This window comes from Leptodactylus fuscus, chromosome 6, assembly GCF_031893055.1.
Source record: "Leptodactylus fuscus isolate aLepFus1 chromosome 6, aLepFus1.hap2, whole genome shotgun sequence".
Lineage (NCBI taxonomy): Eukaryota > Metazoa > Chordata > Amphibia > Anura > Leptodactylidae > Leptodactylus > Leptodactylus fuscus.
The window spans coordinates 74080363-74100829 of NC_134270.1; the positions used below are offsets into that span (position 1 = coordinate 74080363).

At 40.4% G+C, this 20467-nt stretch overlaps 1 protein-coding gene across 1 annotated transcript in view; it reads left to right on the top strand.

Moving 5' to 3' along the window:
- POLD1 (DNA polymerase delta 1, catalytic subunit) overlaps positions 1–20467 on the top strand; it is a 91254-nt gene that overhangs the window by 60224 nt on the left and 10563 nt on the right. The window contains exons 23-24 of the mRNA XM_075280229.1: positions 3035–3167; positions 9348–9461. Coding sequence (XP_075136330.1) covers positions 3035–3167; positions 9348–9461 — 247 coding nt within the window. The remainder of the gene's footprint in view (positions 1–3034; positions 3168–9347; positions 9462–20467) is intronic.

The window sequence follows — 20467 nt, forward strand, 5'->3', positions numbered from 1 at the left end:
ACGTTCCTTGGGACCCTCGGGCGGTCAGCCATAATCTATGGGCAACCTTTCAGCAAGTGTCCAGTTCCCTTGAGTGCCACCACAGGGGATATTAAAGGGGTTGTCCCATCACAAGGATCCTATCTATACTGCTTGATAATGTGAATGTAAGACTTTTCCTAAATACATTGCTTCAGCAAAACTGCTTTGCTTGTCCACTATATCACTTTATTCTTTTTTTTGGGACACATCCCTTGACCTATCTGGTCATAAGTCAAGTGATGTATCTGCTGCTCTGAGGGACGAGGGAGGAGGGGCTAAGTGCACGGGAGCGAGCGGAATAACAGCATCGCTTCTGCCGCTGCTGGCTTCATGCAGGGCAGAAGCATAGCGATGTTGCAGGCATCTGTGCTGGCGTCTGTGCATCTGTGCCGGCGTCTACACTCCCCGGCATCCGCCTCTCTATTACAGTGGATGCCGGGTCTGTATTCACATATGCAAAGCCAAGCGGCGAGATGCCGCTGGCCCTGCGTGCGCGCTCATAGACCAGTCTAGCCTTCACAATGCGAATACAGACCCGGCATCCGCTGTAATAGAGAGAGGCGGATGTCGGGTCTGTATTCGCATTGTGAAGGCTAGACTGGTCTATGAGCGCGCACGCAGGACCAGTGGCATCTCGCAGCTGGCTTTGCATATGTGACCCCGCCCACCAATGACGCAACAAAGCCGGAAGACAGAAGATTTTACAACAACGAAGACTGATGAGTATGCGACGTGGGAATACCCCTTTAATCACTACACATTCAGGAAAGAGTTAGATATTCTCTGCAGAACCGCTTTCCATGCTACTCATGAGGTAAAGATCCTTAAATCACAACTCCCTGATAGGATATTTCATAATGGGTTTTCCAAACTGGCCAAACCCTTTAAGACAGCCATAGCCATGAAACCGCTGTTGGCCGTTTGCTTTTTTAACTGACTGAAACATAAACTAGTATACTTATGTATTATAATAGGATTTCATCAATAAAAAATCTTTATGTATATATAAAAAGAGGTTCAGCAATTGCCTAATATATTCTGCAACCTACCTATACTGGCTTAGGAACTGACATTACTTGTAGCAGTGAGCAATTATAATAATCTCAACCCCAATTTCTACCACAATGTCAGCCACTTTCCAGATGCTCTGAGTTATTTGCATGTGGTTTCCTTCAGAAATGCCTTTAATAGCGGTGAATATCAAATCCTATACTGCAGCGAAGCTTTCCCTTTAAGCACTACAAATATATGTATTATAAGTCTAGTAATCTTTGTACACAGAATTTGGTTTTCCTTGGACTTCAGCAACACATCCCTTTTAGTATTGTTAGTGAAAGGGTTGGAAGAGACACACCTTAAAGGGCTCAGGTGCACTTTAGGAGAGAGTGAGTTTAGCTACAGGTTGCACTTCTGCTTTTTGAGTATTTTTCTACAGAGGCTGGCCTGGCAGAGAAAGTGGTTCCTTGTCACCAGGGACCAGAGGTTGCTGTGTGTCTTCCAACTTCTGCAATCTCTCTATTAACTGCACTTAGTCAGTGAGAGGCACAAGCCCTATTGTATGAGATGTTTCCCCAATTGTGTCATTATAGAGGAACTGTTTTGTAGTGAATCGAGTATTTATTGTGTGTTCTGTGAACAATATGAAAGATTTTTTTTTTCTGCTAACACCACAACAAAGGGCATTCAACAGTAAAGTCCAATCTTATAAATGTTTCTCAGTTCCCGTTGCTTTTGAGATAAGTTCTTTCAAACAATGATGTTTTTGAGACCATGCCAAATAAAGGGAATGAAGTTCCCCTGAAATCTAAACACACACAATGCACCTGTTCTGAAAGTGCTTAATAAAAGTATATGTACAGAATGTATGTATAGGTATCTATACAGAACCTAGTAGCCACAGGTGCTTTTCATGGCATCCTGTATTCTCAGGATGAAGTGCAAGCTCTGACCATCACTTCATCAAGTGTCCCACTAATGGGTGCACCCAAAATGTATATTTTACAGAAGACATCAAAACATACTTCTCTTCTGCAAAGGTAGAACCCAAGCTGCAAGACATTTAGGCTGAGGCTCCACATTGCAGAAAAGCTGCTTTTTTCTTTTCTTTTTTTTGTTGCAGATTTGGCGGTGGGTTTTTGAGCCAAAGTCAGGAGTGGATTAGAACAGAAGGTAGAAGTATAAGAGCTCCCAATATGTTTCCGATTCCTTTTTGTAGACATTCTTCAATTTGGCTCAAAAAAAAAAAAAAACTCTGCACAATCTGCAACAAAAAAAAAAGCTGCATTTCTGCAACGTGTGTCTTCAGCCTAAAAGTGTATTCCGTGGATTCCTCATACATTAAGATGAAAAAGCACTTGAAGTTGTACCCCACCCCCAGTGCTAGCACCATTGTTATTACTCTTAGGCCACATCTTGGTCTATTGCATTATCAAATAAACTATAACTAATGGCTATGCAAATTACTATGATAGTAAATTACCATCTGGTCACAAGTGTTGTTGTGAATATGTGAAATTAGCTTTATCCGTCACGACATTGTTGTGCATGCGATATTGTGTATGCATGTGCCTACAAAAATGACAAGTGTGTCAGCAATGCAGAACAGCTATGTAAATCTTGGAACATGAAAACATTGAATGCATTTTTGTTTTATGCAGAGCACGGTCACCCCCACCTCCTTCCCCCCATACAAATGTTTCCCAGTTCCAATGCTAATTGGAGAGCTCTATACAGTTGTGTGATTCCCATTCACTTGAATTGTAAAGTTCATAGAAATATCCCTTTAGTGCTGGCAATAAGATGTTGAAAATTTCATAAGTGTGGAAGTAGAAAAAAAAAAGGTAGATGTGTAAGAAATGGATCAATAAGTGCTGTATATATGTCACTTTAAATCCCATACATGTATTTTGTTTGCCATACCCATCTATAGTTGATAATATACACTTATAATACACTTCTTTTTAGAGGGTTATATTGAAGTGTTCCATTTGGTTTTCCATGTTTTTTTCTCTAGGATCCTATCTATGTACTTGAGAACAACATCCCAATTGACACTCAGTATTATTTGGAGCAACAACTGGCAAAGCCTTTGCTGAGAATATTTGAGCCAATTCTGGGAGAGACCAAGGCTGAGAGTGTGCTTCTGAGTGAGTACTGCTTTTCTACAATCCTTTTGGTATCAGGTCATACATGGTGTAAGGTAAGGCTTCTCAAACTTCTTTCATTCAGGCCCCGCCAGCCAATCTGTCGTGATGCTGGGACCTTACCAGCAAAATAATACTACCATGGAGCACCATTCAAGCTCTATAGTGGAGTTCAAATAGCATACCCCCTACCACGTTGCAGACCAAAATACCTCCCCAATGGCACCATATACCAGTATCCAGCAGGAACTACCTCCCCAGATCTGCTAAACCAAATACCTAAGCAGGAGCGCCAAACAATACAGCTTTGCAACCCCCCTCCCCTCTGCTAAAGACAGATACAGTATTCAACTTTACATTTTACTACAGTAAGCCAAGCAGTTCCGCATGAAATGATAATACTGGAGTTTTTTTTTCCCTAGAAATCTGTATTTTAGTGTTCCTCTGTGTTTCTTTCTGTATGTAATGTTTGTGTATCTCTTTTTGGATGGTGTCAATGTGTAGCAACATGACAAGAATGATAAGGAGGCTTCTACACTGTTGAAAACCATAGTTTTGTTTAATTTTTTCTTAACATCGTCTCTAAAAACAAAACAAGATTGTAGAGATTTATGTTAATAACTAGGAATAATAATAACACATTAGCTGTGTTCACGGTGAATTGTCCTATGATATATACAATCATGATAATTAGCATAAATCATTCCAGCTCCAAAAAATAGTCATGGCACCTTCATTGTTCATGTTGAAAATGTCCCTGAGTTTATGGACTGGCTATTAGTTTACCAACTGTTGGCATCCATACATTTCCAAGAGGAATGGCACAACATACAGTATCTACTAAAACCAACTAGTCAGAAGTGGTGACAGGTCCTTTCTTAATACAAACTACTAATCTGATAGAGTATAATGTATTATTCTTATCTGTAGTTATATCTTGTGTCACACATCTTCAGGCTGTCACTTTCATTCAAAAATCATAACAAATTTCATCACCCATTAATAATGCTTAAAGGGGAACTAATGCAGAGTCTTATATAACCAGAGACCTACTGGACTTCTGCATAAAGACAATCTAGGACTGCACTTCTCCAGACTGACTTATTTTGTGGTCTCATATTCACAAGATACATTGTTACTCATTTCTTCTGTTTTCTAACATAAATATGAGGTAGACTGATTAGCCATAACGTTAAAACATTGCTGACCCATCAAGGCCTGGTCTCCACAAGATCTTCTCTTAAAGATGTCCTGTGGTGACTGTCACCAAGACGTTAGTAGAAGATCCCTTAGGCTAAAGCCCCCATGTTGCAGAAACGCAGCTTTTTTTGTTGCAGATTTTGCTGCGGTTTTTTTGAGCCAAAGCGAGGAGTGGATTGAGCAAAAGGTAGCAGTATCAGAGCTTCCTATGTATTCCCCATTTCTTTTGTAGCCGTTATTGGCTTTGGCTCAAAAAACCACAACAAAATATACAACAAAAAAAGCTACGTTTCTGCAACATGGGGACTCAGCCTTAAAGGGGTTTCCCATGATTATAACCAGATTTAAATTTGTAGACCACAGAAGTTAAACATTCTTGCAAATACAAACTGTGTATGTTTCTCAATAGAAGAGTCACTTTATATCAAGAAAAAAATCTGTCTAAAAAATGCCTGCACCTTATACGCTGCAGTAAGAAGGTTCTAATTGTGCTGGAGACTCTAGACTACCATTTTAACAATTGGCGAAAAGCACTGATAACGCACTTTGCTCGGTTACTGAGAGTGGGAAAGAGGCTGAACCTGCCTGATCTGTCCACAGTAAGGAAATTATGACTGAGTTTCTGTCAAGTCCCAGACCATAGGAAGTTCCTGCAGTTATGGTCATCTCCATTGGCAGCCAGCCTAGACAAAAGACTGTCACCATTAAAGGGGTATTCCCATGACACTTATTCACTAACCTGCAGGCTGTTGAGCTCTCTTCACTTCCTGCTTCTCTAGGTGGGCGGGGTTTCACTTGCACGGGATTGGTTGTAAATGAATTACCACACTGTGAAGCTGATGTAGCAGAGCTGGATTTGAGTCAGCTTGCATTACATACAGAGGTAACGGACTCCCTATCTCAGCCCTTATCAGCCAAATTCAATTTAACCGACTGATAAGAGCTCAGAAATCCTGGAGCTCTCACCTCTCCTATCTGTGTCATTTAAGTAGCGGAGCTTCTCAAACAGCTCAGAGCTGCTCCCAGCCCCTCCCTCCCTCCCCCTCTGAGAGCAGACAGCTACATCACTTAACAAATGAGCAGATAATCCCAAGCTCCATAGAAACGGAGTATAAACAATGAAGTGAATAAATTAAGATAGCGGCCAAACAAAGCAGTTTTGATAAAGCAATGCATTTAGGAAAAGTCTTAAATCCACATAAACTAGCAGTCTAGATAGGATCCTTGTGATTGGACAACCCCTTTAAGATGGTTAGAAAAAAAAAATCTTAAGAACTCTGCAGACTTTGTACTCCTTTTAGTCCTATAACTTGCTAGGTGGGATACTTGTTTTCCAATATACCTCATGGTTACTTGACCCACTTGAAATCTGAGAATTTTAGAGTACAAGACAACACCTAGAAATGTATTGGAAGGGAGCAAGAACATTAGCTGGGAGCTAGGTGGAACATTAAAAAGGACATATACACTAACATTGTCGAGGGAAGAACGAGACATGTTTTTGAAGCATGAATGAAAGATTTCCAGCAGACTTAAGACAGGATTGTGGTAAGCCTTTAACTGTGAGTGGCGGGACGATGGTAAAATGTGTTCTGTGTTATTAATGTTGAGTTTCAGAAGGTGGTAGGAGAAGTTAGATGGTGTAGAGGGGTAAATCCTGGATCAGAGAGGTAAATTTGGCTGTTATAGGTAGAAAAGGAGGTCACAAGACAGAGAGGTACACTAAGAATCTCTGTGCACATGAAGTTACAGTCTGGAAAATATGGATCATATATACTTTATTTCCCAGATGGCATCCTGTCCAGAGGCCTGTACTCCCAGCATTATAGTAGTCTATGATACTAGGAGTCCCTGTCTTCTCGGCTCACTACTGTCCCATATTGTTATCATGTTTTCAGAATGGGACAGTAGTCTGAGTGATGTTGCAGATATTGCTCTATTAGCTACTTCGGTTAGTGGGATTTAAGTGAAGTAGTGGGGTTGGATGCCAGATTGTAGCCAGTTGGAGGTGAGGGACCTTTTAGGATAGACATTTTGTTTTAGAAGTTTTGAGGCAAACAGGTGTAAAGTGGAGGTGTAATAGTTCTCTAAAATCCTTAGGCTTGACTGTTTTCTCTGCTTGCAATGCATCAACCTCTAAGAACTGAATGCTTACGCTGGGTTCATACCTGCGTCTGGGGTCTCCGTTCTATGGTTTCCGTCTTCTGCATGGCAGAAGATGGAAACCATAGACCGGGTCCGGCCGTGCGCGGCGGTGAGCGTTTTAGGCTCTCCGCCGCGAAACCGGATTTTTTTATCCGGACACAGAGTAGTGCATGTCCGACTCTGTGTCCGGATTATAAAACCCGGTTTCGCGGCGGAGAGCGCAAAACGCTCACTGCCGCGCACGGCCGGACAGCTTTCTCACCCATTCAAATGAATGGGTGAGAAAGTCTCCTGCAGGCTTCCGTCTCCTGCATCTGTTTTATGCAGGAAACGGAAACCTGCAATAAGGACCCATGAACGCAGATGTGAACGAGCCCTTACTAGTTGCTAACATACCCCACTGGTGCAACAGCTCCATTATTTCCACATAATGTTATTCAATTTGCTGGTCAGGGGCTTTAATGTTGCATCTGATCTGTGTTTTTGAAGTGTTATCGAAGAAGATCCAAAGCTAGGAGATCACATTATCTTTCCTAGGTGAATAAAAGAAGTAAATTGTAGCTCATATGGGCATTGGACACAAATAGTATTTTATGTTAACATTTATTAGTCATGAATAAAATCAGGACTGGTCCAACAAATAATTGTTACAGCTTTTAACCAAAGTAGCAATTGGTTAAACTGCGGCTGGTCCTGAAATCTCAAAATTCCCTGAACGTGAACTGGTTAATAATGATGCGGCCTTATAAAATGTTACCAGACACTATCTTGAATTGAGGTCATGTAGTTTTTTAGGCTATTATTTTATATAATGTTAGTTCCTCATTCAGCAGAATATTTATCGACCTTCATGTTTGTCATGTATACAAATAAATACTGTTTTTTTTTCCTACACAAATCTTTTGAATTTCAATGTGAGGCATGAGTTAAAGGGGTTGTTTCATGATATGGGAATTGTACTGTTACATTGTTAAATTGGTGAATGGCATGTAATTCCATTATGACTTCAGTGCGCCAGAACAGGAGCTATTCCACCAGAATGACAACCCCATAAACACTGTATTAGCAGTTCTACTTCCAAAAGGTTCATTAAATGACTGTACAAAGCTTCATACATGATGTCCTATTAGTTTGTCTGCTGCTAATAATGAAATCAAGGCTGAAACACAGTTTATATTTGTCTTTCAGCTGGGGGAGTGTTAAATAAGGAGCAATTTCCCCCCCCCCCTCTGCCATCCATTGCTGATGATCTGTCATTCTGCCAGGAATAATTATACAATTGTGACCTGAGAAATGCCCAAATGACCATAATATAGGAGATCCCTAGACTGTAAAAACATGGCAAATACATCCAACCAAGCAGATAAACACAAGAATTAAACTATCTATGAGCGCAGTCAGTAAAGATGCTTGCTCTATGTGAGTAATATCCCATAAGTTATCACCCAATAAGGCAGAAGTAAATACAAGTACATAGAAGACTTTTCTTACATTGTAAGCTGTGAGATTTGCAGGATCCTCAATCTTTTCAACATAGCAACTGTTTGGAGACAGGTCTGTGCAGGCTGAGAGGAGAATCGCCCCCTCCCCTCTCCCATCATTGTGTGAAAATAGAAACAGACCATCCCCTGTTCTTTCTGTCTTTCCATCTGGCCTTTTTCTGGCTTCTATGGACAGCCTTTCTTGGTAACAACAGCGTGAACAGCAAAGTAGCTCAAAGGGAGACGCCTAGTGACCTGAACTTTACAGAGGTTTTTCAGGCAGAAAGTAGCCACACTTTTATTAAAGTGCATTACATTTTGGTCCAGAATCACCTGCTCTATGAAATGAGACTAAGTTGCCTGAAAAGTTAGTGACCATTTAAGGGAACGCTCTGGGCCAAACTACTTACACATTTTGGTATACTTGCACCTCCCCTCAGGCCCTAACATCTCGGTTTGGTATGGAAGATTTTATTTTAATTGGTCTTCTCATCTTTAGTGACAACATAGGCATTGTGCTGTAGATAAGGACCAGAGGAGAGAGGATGCCTTTATGTGTTTTTCCTGGCATTGTGCTGTAGGCCTGCTTGGCACTGTTGTTGAACACCACATGAAATAAATCGGTAACTCTGCTGAATGCAATATAAACCGAGGCAGAAAAAAATAATGGGTACATTAATTTCTTCTACATAGTGATTCTCATGGATTGGCGATAGTCTGCAACTGATGGTGTTTTTTATTCTTGGCAAACTCACTCATTCATGTTGGCAAATCTCCAGTTCACATATTTCAGTCTGCTAATGTAGCACCTGAATATTCTGTAGCATAGCATATTGTCTTAGATTTCTCTGTGTAATACACCATATAATGTAAAATCAATCCTCCTCTTAGGCTAGGACCAATACTGGTCATAAACACACAATATGATGCCATTTCAGGCTAACCTTATATGTCCAGGCACCTTCTGCATGTTAAAGGACCCGACTGGTGACGGCTCATACAGTTTTATGTTTGTGTAATGACAGTAACCTCTATTACAAAATTATCTGACCACTGTATAAGCAATACTACCTCCAATACCAGCCCTGCTACCTCTTGTATCACCACCTCTACCTTATAGATTGTAAGCTCTTGTGAGCAGGGCCCTCAGTCCCATTGTGTGAAGTGACTATCTCGTTGTAATTTATCTTTTGTGTATGTGCTTCAACCCTACAAATTGTACAGTGCTGTGGAATGTGTTGGCGCTATATAAATAAATTGTATTATTATTGTTAATTGAAAGGTTGATTTATAACAAAAGTGACTCCCTTATCATGGATTGTTAAATCAATTGACTATTGTTGCATGTTTTTTGCAGAGGGGGAACACACAAGGTGCAAGACTGTCCTTACCTCTAAGGTTGGGGGGCTAATGGCATTTGCAAAGAAGCGAAGCACCTGCATTGGATGCAAAGCAACGTTAAATCATGATGGTAAGTGGTCTGTAAAATTGAGAACAGATGATATTTGGATGTCTTCACCCTTAATATTGCCTACTCTTTTCTATATGAAGTGTAGGGTAATTCAGCTCAATCCTATTCACTTGAGCTGCAATACCACATGCCCATAGACAAAAAGGGTACTAATCCTAAAGGATGGCAGCCATGTTTTTAAGCTGCTTAATGAGTAACCAACTTTTCTTAGATTTAGTATGTTATTTTCAAGAGTTTGCAAATTCTTCCTTGCACAAGTGACTTCAGGATTTCCTCTTTCTAAAATATAATTTTAGTGCAAGACAGAACGTCAATTGTTAGAGCTATTAAAGTTATGGATTTGTCCTTCACAGACCAACTCTCTTGGATCTCAGAAGGTACTTTTTTCCTGGCTGCTGCCCAGTGGGCTGCACTGAGGCGCGGAACTGAGATCTACACGATCAGCCCATTCTTGTTAATGATAACGAACCATTAGAGCTCTGGTCACATTCTGCACATTAATACAATTATTGTTTTACTGTACTTCTCATTTATAAGTTATTGCTTAGCTTTCAAGATGCAGCAAGTTGGGCAAGTTTTAGGCTCTTGTTCTCCACATAATTTAAAAAAGAAAAAAAATGGCAGGTTCTAGAGATGCCCTTTTCTGTTAAGTTTCAAACCCTTCCCAATTTTTCGGACTGACTGACCTTCATTTCTTCAAGTAATGATGACCACTCGTTTTTCTTTACTTAGATGCTTTTTTCTTGCCATAATACAAATTCTAACAGTCTATTCAGTAGGACTATCAGCTGTGTATCCACCTGACTTCTGCACAACACAACTGATGGCCCCAACCCCAGAAATCCCACTTATTAAACCTGACAGGGCACACCTGTGAAGGGAAAACCATTTCAGGTGACTACCTCTTGAAGCTCATCAAGAGAATGCCAAGAGTGTGCGAAGCAGTAATCAAAGCAAAAGGTGGCTACTTTGAAGAACCTAGAATATAATATTTCAGTTGTTTCACACTTTTTTGTTAAGTATATAATTCCACATGTGTTACTTCATAGTTTTGATGCCTTCAGTGTGAATCTACAATTTTCATAGTCATGAAAATACAGAAAACTCTTTGAATGAGAAGGTGTGTCCAAACTTTTGGTCTGTACTGTATATATGAGCTGGAATGGATGTTTTCCTTATATTGGGGGTTAGATGAAGGGTCTGCTCCTCTTCTTTCTCCAAAAAATCAGTACTGCTTCTGTCTCTAGGCTTTGTCTAATTTTGCAGCTCATCAACATTCACTTGATTGAAGCAGACCTTTTTTTTTTCATTCTGTACAATGACTTTAGCATCTCTCCAAGAGAGGAGCTGATCCTAACAGAGTTTTTTTTAGTATATTTCCTTACAGGTGCTTCCATAAAGGTGGTCACAGCTTGTTGATAGCATGTCATCCAAATCTCCCCCCCACCCCCGCGTCACCTAACACCCCAATACATGTTAGTTATTGAGGGAGAATTTTGTTTTGAAATGACATGTGAAATGACAACCTGATGGGGGGGGTGGGGGAAGAGTCCATCTTATTTTAACATTGTTAAAATCTCTAGGTTTGTGCAATTTATTTATGTTGTTGTAATTTTCCCTGATACGTTGTTTTTTTTTTTTTTTTTTCTGCAATTCGCGGAAATGTAAAGTTAGCTTTGTTGCCAAAAAACAAGTAGCAGTGTGGGTGTCCTTTTTCCCAGAACTCTGTTCCATTTCTTATTGTGTGCTAGAGAAAGTTCCTCATTTTTAATTTTTTTGCTTGTATTTGCTAATCCCTTCTCTAACCAGAGTCAAAAATAAGCAGCACGGATGGTGTAATAATAGAAAATCCATCTCTGATCGTTGCTGGCTCCCAGGCTTCATTTTCTTATACCAGAAACTGAAAATTCCAATCTGTCTAGAATATTGAAATAACTAAGGTGTTCTGCGGGGGATGGGGGAACATTCCTGCAGCAGCCTGAATGAAAAGGGATGTATTCCACAAATATCAATAAGTGAAGTAGTTATTTATGTGCTTATTATCTTACAGGTAAAGGGGATTTTAATGGGGGTTAGTCACCGAGCACACACGCCGATCAGCTAGCTGAAGAGACTGCAGCATTCTTTCAAATTCCGTGGCCTCTTCTCTACCAAGCTTATTAAATAGTGGCTGTGCCTGGTATTGAAGTTTAGCTCCTTTCACTAGAATGGAATTAAGCTGTAAGTGGTTCATTTTAGTGATGAACTTGATATGACATGGCCTGGGAAGTGAAAGTAGTACTTACAACCTACTTCCGGAGCTTAACTCAACTGATCTGTGGGAGTCCCTGTTGTCATACCTCTGTGGCTCTAATACTGATAACCTGTGCTAAGAATAGGTAGTCAATTTGTTAATCCTGAAGACCTTCTTTAATGGGATGTCCCAAAAAATTTCTGATCACTGGAGAGTATCACAGTGAGCTCCATAATGGTTGCCACTTTATGTGCTTTTCCTTGGACATAGAGGCTTATTGACCTTGGAGAAGGTGTCTTGAAACTTTAGAAATTGGGTTTGGCCTCCATCAATGGTTTGCCACAGTTAGCAAGATCCAGCAGTGGCACAGAAGCGAGTCAACTTCTTTTTAAAGGTTTTAGATGTCTGTAAATGTGTTTTTCATTGACCCATAGGACAGCACTATAACCAGGGGTGTGGTTTTGATGTTTCTCTCCAGATCCAAATGTCTGTTTTTTAAAATCACAGAGCAGAACTAGAGGGAAATGTACATGACCTCTCTAGAAGTTACAGGCACTGCATAAACCCATAGTACATGTTAATGTGAACGAAGGTGTTTTGCTGCCAATTCCATATTACTACCACTTGTTGAGGATTTGAACTCTACTGACATGCCTACAGTGTTCATTCATGCCAAGGGGCATGGCATAAGATATTACAAAGATCACATCCGAATGACTGCAGGAAGGCCTGGATCGCCACCTATAGCATGCTTCCTTGTATGTGGTGCTGTGTGAATATATGTGTTTGTACTTCGATTCCTTCAATTGGGTATTTTTGACCACCATTTGGCCCTGTTAATTGAGGAATATTTGGTGCCATTATTGCAAACCCATCTACAAGTTTATTAATTGGGGATCTTTGAGAATGATATAAGCATTCTATGTGGGCACTCATGACCATGAAGGGATTGGTCACAATCTTTTATCAGATAAATACATGATCACTGGGGATCAGACTGCTGGGTCCCCCCTCATCTGGAAATTGGACCTTCAAACCCCCCTGAGTATGAATCGACTGCGTTAACCATTTGAAGTCTAATACACATTTGTTTTTGCCCATAGCAAAGCAGGAATTGGAGAAAAAAAAGTATTTGTTATGGCAACACCTATGGAACATTTATTATCGGTTCACAAACCCAACATTTTCAGCACCCACAGGGTCTGATATACCTTACAGTATTAGAATAGCTAGGACTGTCTTTGTGCTGCATTGAGCCTTTTGGATTTTTGATTGCAAGTTGCATCTGACTTCACTCATACATCCCAACTTTTTAGACTGTCAGAGGGACATTTCTAGTTCACTCGGTGAAAGGTTAAAATTTGATTTGTTTCCTTTTTTTCTTTTACTAAAATATTACCACAAGCAGTATATGCATATAGACACCTTCAAAAGGGTTACCTGGTTTCTACAATTGACAGCCTATCTTTAAAATCTAGATCACCAATATAAAAATTGTGATGGTTTTAACACTCGGACTTGGAACCGCACTGCTGACACCTTGTACAAACTATAGCAGCGGGTTATGGTATTTCAGCACTGTCTTATTGATGTCTATGGGACAGTGCTGCAATGCCTACACCTGCTGTACTGTCTTGGTACAGACATGACACCCGGCACCTCTGCAGATCTAAATTGATGGTCTATTCTAAGGATAGTCCATCAATAGAAAAAAACCAGACGCCTGTAAGGTCTAAAATGCACCAATTTATGACACATTATATAAGTTGGGGCCCTAGATACAGTAAAAAAAGTTAGTTTCCGGAGCAGTATAGTTAAGTTTATTAATGCACATCTATTTCCAGTATCAAAAGAGGGATATTAAAAGAGGATAGAGGGAGTTGGCTCAAAAGTAGGGACTTTCCCTCCAAAAGAGGAACACTTGGGAGGTATGCTTGACTTCCAATTTGGATTGTTTTATATAGCCAAAATGTAGCTTTGTGTTTTAGTTGTGCTACTTGACTGATACTTGCTGTTGTGCAGCACAAGTATTTGTGTAGCCTTAAACTAAGTTCACACGACAGTGAATAGTGGCCATGTGACGTCCGTTTTTTTTTTTTGTTTGTTTGTTGTTGACCGCATTTATCCCCTGTCTGTGATTTGGGGCTGTGCATATAACTGTTATTTTGCGGTCCATTGTAAGTATAGGTTATGTTAATTTTTTTTTCATTTTCATAGATCCCTCCACACACTGTATTGTGTGGGGAAATCCATCAAAATGGCTGCCCCTCTGGTGCGAGACGGCCATGAAAATGGATGTTTTTGACAGCCGTTTTGCACCTTGGTCGTATGAATGGTAGCCCAAGGCTTTAATCTAGGATGATATAGTGTTGTGTGTTTGTATTGTTGTTAGATTTAGGATTTACCCTGTGACTGGCGGATTCTGCTAAACTTAGAATACAATTTACATCTGAGCTAGTATGGGCCAACTGATAACCGAGCAGTATGGTTATTGTGTATTAAAAGCATATTGTAATTTTATTGCATATGGAAATAAATGCAAATGAGAGTAGACGTGTATCAACAGTTTGCAGTTAACTTTTTGCTTGGAAGGTTTGTTACTTGAGAATCTTAGGGGGGAGGGGATTTGCATAATTTACTGATATTTTTTGATGGAGTCGTAATGCATGATGAAGAGTGAGGTAGAAATGGGCTGACCCACTAGAGAGCAGATCCTCCATTGCATCCAGACTCTGGCAGCAAAGTGGTCTAGAGGTGTAGCGTGAGGCTACCACATTTGGCCATGACTTTGCCGATAATTACTTGTCATTAGGAGATGATTCTCAACCTATTAGCTGTTATTGATGTGTCTGTACAATGATAATGCAGGTTATTTTGCAGTTACAAGTTTTATCTAGATGGCAGGTAGGACCTAAGTGTGCTTTCTTTTGGTGGGTTTGTGGAGCCCTCATTAGACACTGCGGTGGGTGGTTTGTTGTATTTTCATGATATATGCCACATTTTGTTTTTAAGGCACCTACTATCCTGTACGTGTGTGTGTGTGTGTATGTGTATATATATATATACATACACATACATATATATACACTCACCGGCCACTTTATTAGGTACACCATGCTAGTAACGGGTTGGACCCCCTTTTGCCTTCAGAACTGCCTCAATTCTTCATGGCATAGATTCAACAAGGTGCTGGAAGCATTCCTCAGAGATTTTGGTCCATATTGACATGATGGCATCACACAGTTGCCGCAGATTTGTCGGCTGCACATCCATGATGCGAATCTCCCGTTCCACCATATCCCAAAGATGCTCTATTGGATTGAGATCTGGTGACTGTGGAGGCCATTGGAGTACAGTGAACTCATTGTCATGTTCAAGAAACCAGTCTGAGATGATTCCAGCTTTATGACATGGCGCATTATCCTGCTGAAAGTAGCCATCAGATGTTGGGTACATTGTGGTCATAAAGGGATGGACATGGTCAGCAACAATACTCAGGTAGGCTTTGGCGTTGCAACGATGCTCAATTGGTACCAAGGGGCCCAAAGAGTGCCAAGAAAATATTCCCCACACCATGACACCACCACCACCAGCCTGAACCGTTGATACAAGGCAGGATGGATCCATGCTTTCATGTTGTTGACGCCAAATTCTGACCCTACCATCCGAATGTCGCAGCAGAAATCGAGACTCATCAGACCAGGCAACGTTTTTCCAATCTTCAATTGTCCAATTTCGATGAGCTTGTGCAAATTGTAGCCTCAGTTTCCTGTTCTTAGCTGAAAGGAGTGGCACCCGGTGTGGTCTTTTGCTGCTGTAGCCCATCTGCCTCAAAGTTCGACGTACTGTGCGTTCAGAGATGCTCTTCTGGCTACCTTGGTTGTAATGGGTGGCTATTTGAGTCACTGTTTCCTTTCTATCAGCTCGAACCAGTCTGGCCATTCTCCTCTGGCATCAACAACGCATTTCTGCCCACAGAACTGCCGCTCACTGGATGTTTTTTCTTTTTCGGACCATTCTCTGTAAACCCTAGAGATGGTTGTGCGTGAAAATCCCAGTAGATCAGCAGTTTCTGAAATACTCAGACCAGCCCTTCTGGCACCAACAACCATGCCACGTTCAAAGGCACTCAAATCACCTTTCTTCCCCATACTGATGCTCGGTTTGAACTGCAGGAGATTGTCTTGACCATGTCTACATGCCTAAATGCACTGAGTTGCCGCCATGTGATAGGCTGATTAGAAATTAAGTGTTAACGAGCAGTTGGACAGGTGTACCTAATAAAGTGGCCGGTGAGTGTATATCTCTGAATCAGATAATTTGTTTAACATGAGGACAGTTGTGAATTGTTTTATTTAGACCTGCTCATATTTAGCTGCTTGATACATCTAAACAAATATATGATTTTACTATTTCTGAGCGGATATAATGGGCCTTTATTGTTTTATAGGAGATTCTTTTGTTTTCCAATTGAAGTGACAATATGAAAGTCCTATTTTGCATTCAGTAAGAAAAACATGAAGAGATGTTGGCTAAACCTCCTATAAAATGTCTCATGCTAACTCTAAGCAAAAACACATCGTCCTTTTTTGTACATGCTGGGAACTGACCAGCACTTTTCATTTTTTTAAAGAATATTCTTATCTTTGAATAGAGAACATAAAATGTATTAAATGTTGTGTAGGGGACATCTGGTGAACATTTTATTAGCTTGTTTTATTTCCTTTTTGGCTGGTCTTACACGGCCGTAATGTAAGTCACATTATATTCATTTGCAGACACATTATATTAAGTGCTGCCTCTTACACCATCGGATATTTTATCTGTGGTGTGGCCGGGCTGCAACCATGGTTCGCAATTTATAGAACATGTCCGTAATGGCCGTGAATTGCGGACTGCATGGACTCGCCCATAGAACTCTATGGGCGAGTGCGGCAGGACACGGACGTCTGCGGAGTCTATGTTGCCGATCAGCAACTAGTTTTGCTGATCAGCAGCTTGCGGACCATAGATTCAATACGGTCGTGTAAGACCAGCCTTAGTGGGAAAACTGGCTGTAATGTTCTTCCAAGCAATGCAGTAAGCCCTCCCCATATACACTGGGGGAGATTTACAAAAACTGGAATTTTCAACATTAGTCTTAATTTCTTTTTTGCCCCCTCCTCATAAATCAGGAGCCAATATACTAGGTCATGCTCCAGTACTGAAATATTTGCTTTTTCATAGATGGCAGACACAGTTTTCTGATACCCACTAAGCCCCCTTTTCAGAGAATGGCGAGGGCACTGTTAAATTGCCAGTTGTGATACTGTGTCACTTCTAGCATTTGAAATGTTGCAAACCTAAGGATTGCGCCTTTGTAAATTTCCCCCACTGTGGATTACTTGAATGTACAGATATAGCAGTATGCTAAAGAGGGGAACTGTGACTTCAAATAGCTGTATCTTCGGTTTTATATCACATTGAATATTTTTGTCGTATACTTCATTAACCTATATTACTCAGGAAGGGCTGTGGAGTCTGTAGGCTAAATCATTGACTCCGGCTCCTCTATTTTTCCACAACCTGACTCTGAACTTCCACTGATTTGACCTTCACAAATGGCTGACAGCGATGGTTAGTCAGACGCAGTAAAGTTCCTCTAGATCTTTAAAAATGTACTGATTAAATTCCTATAACAAAATATGTATATAATTATACAAGGTCGATTTTATAATAAAATTATTCCGTTTATTTTGAAGCCAGAATCAGTAACTATTTTCTGACTCTAAGACTCCACCCAAAAATTGTCGCGACTTTGATGCCACACTCTCATAACAATAGTTTAAGAAAAGTGCAAGAACAGTTACACTTCAAACATATTGTAGATTTGGGTGCATTTAGATGTTCAGGTTGGGTACAGTTGAAACCACAGTAAATTTGCAATAGATGAAACTGTATGCAGTTTTGATGCAATTTTTAATTGTACTGGTGAAATGTTTGAAAATGTTGCAACCCCCCCCCCCCCCCCCCAAACAACTTGTACTTAAACCTGCATCAAAACTGAATATAGCTTTGCTCCCGTTATAATTGTACTTTAAACTATTTTATTTATTTCAATTTTTAATCTTAAATTGGTTTTCTGACTATAATGTTGCATTCCCTATCCATAAGATAGGGGGATAAATGGTTAATCAGCAGTACAGGCGTCCCTCCTTCACACAGTACAAACGGTGAGGAGTTTATACGAAGGAGTTTGTTGGTCGAGCATGTGCTAAGAAAAGGCAAGGTAACAAACCCTGGGCTCTCTGCCCATGTACAGTATGGTTATTGTATAGAAATAGAAAGTTCAAGGCGGCACAATAAGACTCTATGGGTGCAAATCCCTCTGAACATACAAATGAATCAAAATGGCAGCACTCCAGAACGTTCAAAGAATTTCCAGTGTGCTTATTTCATGGCGACATTTCTGTTCAGTCAGAACCCTTAAGAATGGTTATAGTATAGTTATCTTTAATATGGTATTTTTAATTATTTAAAGGGGATGTTTTTTGAATTGTTGCCTTTGTTGCTGTGGAATCATTTGCCCATCTTTTGTGTTATAGTATGGGTAGATATGAAATCACAGGGCTATCCTGTGACATACTCAAAGCTGAGGGGGAATACTGTCATCTTTAGAATAAGATTGTTCACATAATGCAGGTAAAGTGGCAGCACACACATAAGATGTATGGTACAGGTTCTCTGAGTGTCCTTACTTGCACTCCTAGCAAGTCCACCTCTCATGTGTCAAGTTATATTCAGAGTTTTCCTTATTTGTTTCTTCTATTTCTAAAGTTGCAAATGGACAATCTACATAAATCCCATTACTATATCAATAAAGATTTTCACCCAGCTTTGCCAGACTCCTGAATGGCCATCTTGCCTAGTTAGATGTTTTGTTTCTCCTGTATTACTACATAAGTATGAACTATAGGAGGTACCTAGAAATCCAAGCTGACACCCCTTGCATGAGCTGTAATGCTGACAAGTTGGTTGTCACTAAGATTTCTCAAAAATGTCTCAACTTAATGTATTAAAGTTTTAACAGCTTGCCGGAACAGGGAAGCTAAAGATTTTATGGCGACTTTACTGAAATGTTGTTTAATTTTATCTTGCTGCAAATAAATTAGCTGAGCGTGGATGTCGGATAAGTGACAGGAAACCGTCCCAACCAAAACGTTTGCATCCCTTAAAATTGCTGACTATCAGTTTTAACACTATAATGCCACAGTGAACGCAAAGCAGAACTGTGACTGGAGGCTTTCAACATAATCAGTACTGTAACATTTATGTCTTGTATGGGATTTCGCATTCAAGGGCTATCACTTTGTCACCTACATAAACTTATTTGGAATTTAGGAGCCTAAGAGAGAACAGTTTCAGCTTCTCTGCTTTATACAAAGGCCTGCCCACCCCAACGCCAGTAAGATACAGTTTTCAGAGTCAGGTCACAGTAGAGAAACCTGGAAAAAAAAAGTAAAGATACAATGGATTTTACAGATTTGAGCCAAAGTTCATTAATAAAGTGCTCATTGACACCCCCCTCCCCCCTCCTCAAAAAAAATACACCAAGCAGAAGTTTTAGTATAAAACTGTTTGACATGGAGACCTAGTTTCCATATAGCATCCTGCGGCACATTTGCTCACAGATGTTGCAGCTGGTCCTGTAAATCCTGCACATTCATATGTTGCCAAAACTGGTGTCCTAGTTGGTCCCATAAATGCCCAATTTTCACTAGATCTAGTGACTGGGTAGGCCCAGGGAAACGCTTGCTGTGTGCACATGCATTACCCTGCTGTAAAATATCATTTGGTAGCCCAGCAAGACAATATGTGTGTTTGCAAGAAGTTCTGAGTTGTTAGTCCATCATATCACTAAAGATGACTGTCGTATGCAATGGCACCCCAGATCATTGCACCAGTAGTTTGGGACAGTGTCTCACGCCACAGTAAAGGTGCTAATACCAACCTGGAATTGTAGCTAAAGATTAGATGATTCTCGTCTGTTGCAGTCCAGATTCTCTTTCACACCAACACTGGAAACAAAGGTGACTGACTGGCTGTCAAAGGCAGGACATGTAATGGGTGCTGTTACATCATCTAAGCACCTGGATATGGTCCACGCAGAGACCAGTAGTGTGTAATGAAGGCATCACCTGTGTCTGGATGGTGGACAAGAAAACTGTGGGAGCGGCTCATGCTGGTCAGTGGTTGAAACAAGTGTTGGTACTGGCGATCTGTCTGGGCTGCTTGGAGCCTGTTCTCACTGTGTCTGCATGCCCTCATGTAACTAATGTTCCCAATAACTCTTATCAGAATGGCCTAGATGTCAACTGTGATTGAGAAAGTTGTGGTGACTTGAGAAACTTCTGACATCAGATGTTTGTGCCACTACCCATTGTTTGTATTACTATATGAGTTGCATCCTTTTTGAGATTTCAGGTATTGAAGTTAGAAGCCTGCACATATAGGCACAGTCACCGCTGTGTTGCCTGCTGTTATAACATATACATTCGACAAGTGCCACCTCGGGGGTTTCTCATTTATGTCCTGTGGATATGCCATAAATGTCTGAGATCAGAAGCAAAATACCATACACTCAGATTTTACAAATAGAATAAAATTTATTTCACATATTATGACTTTTTTCCCCCCCACATCTTGTTGAAGCGCAAATAAAAGCCTTTACATTAAAATATTACATTCTGATGTACACACACCAACACTTACATTATAACCTCAAACAGCTGAA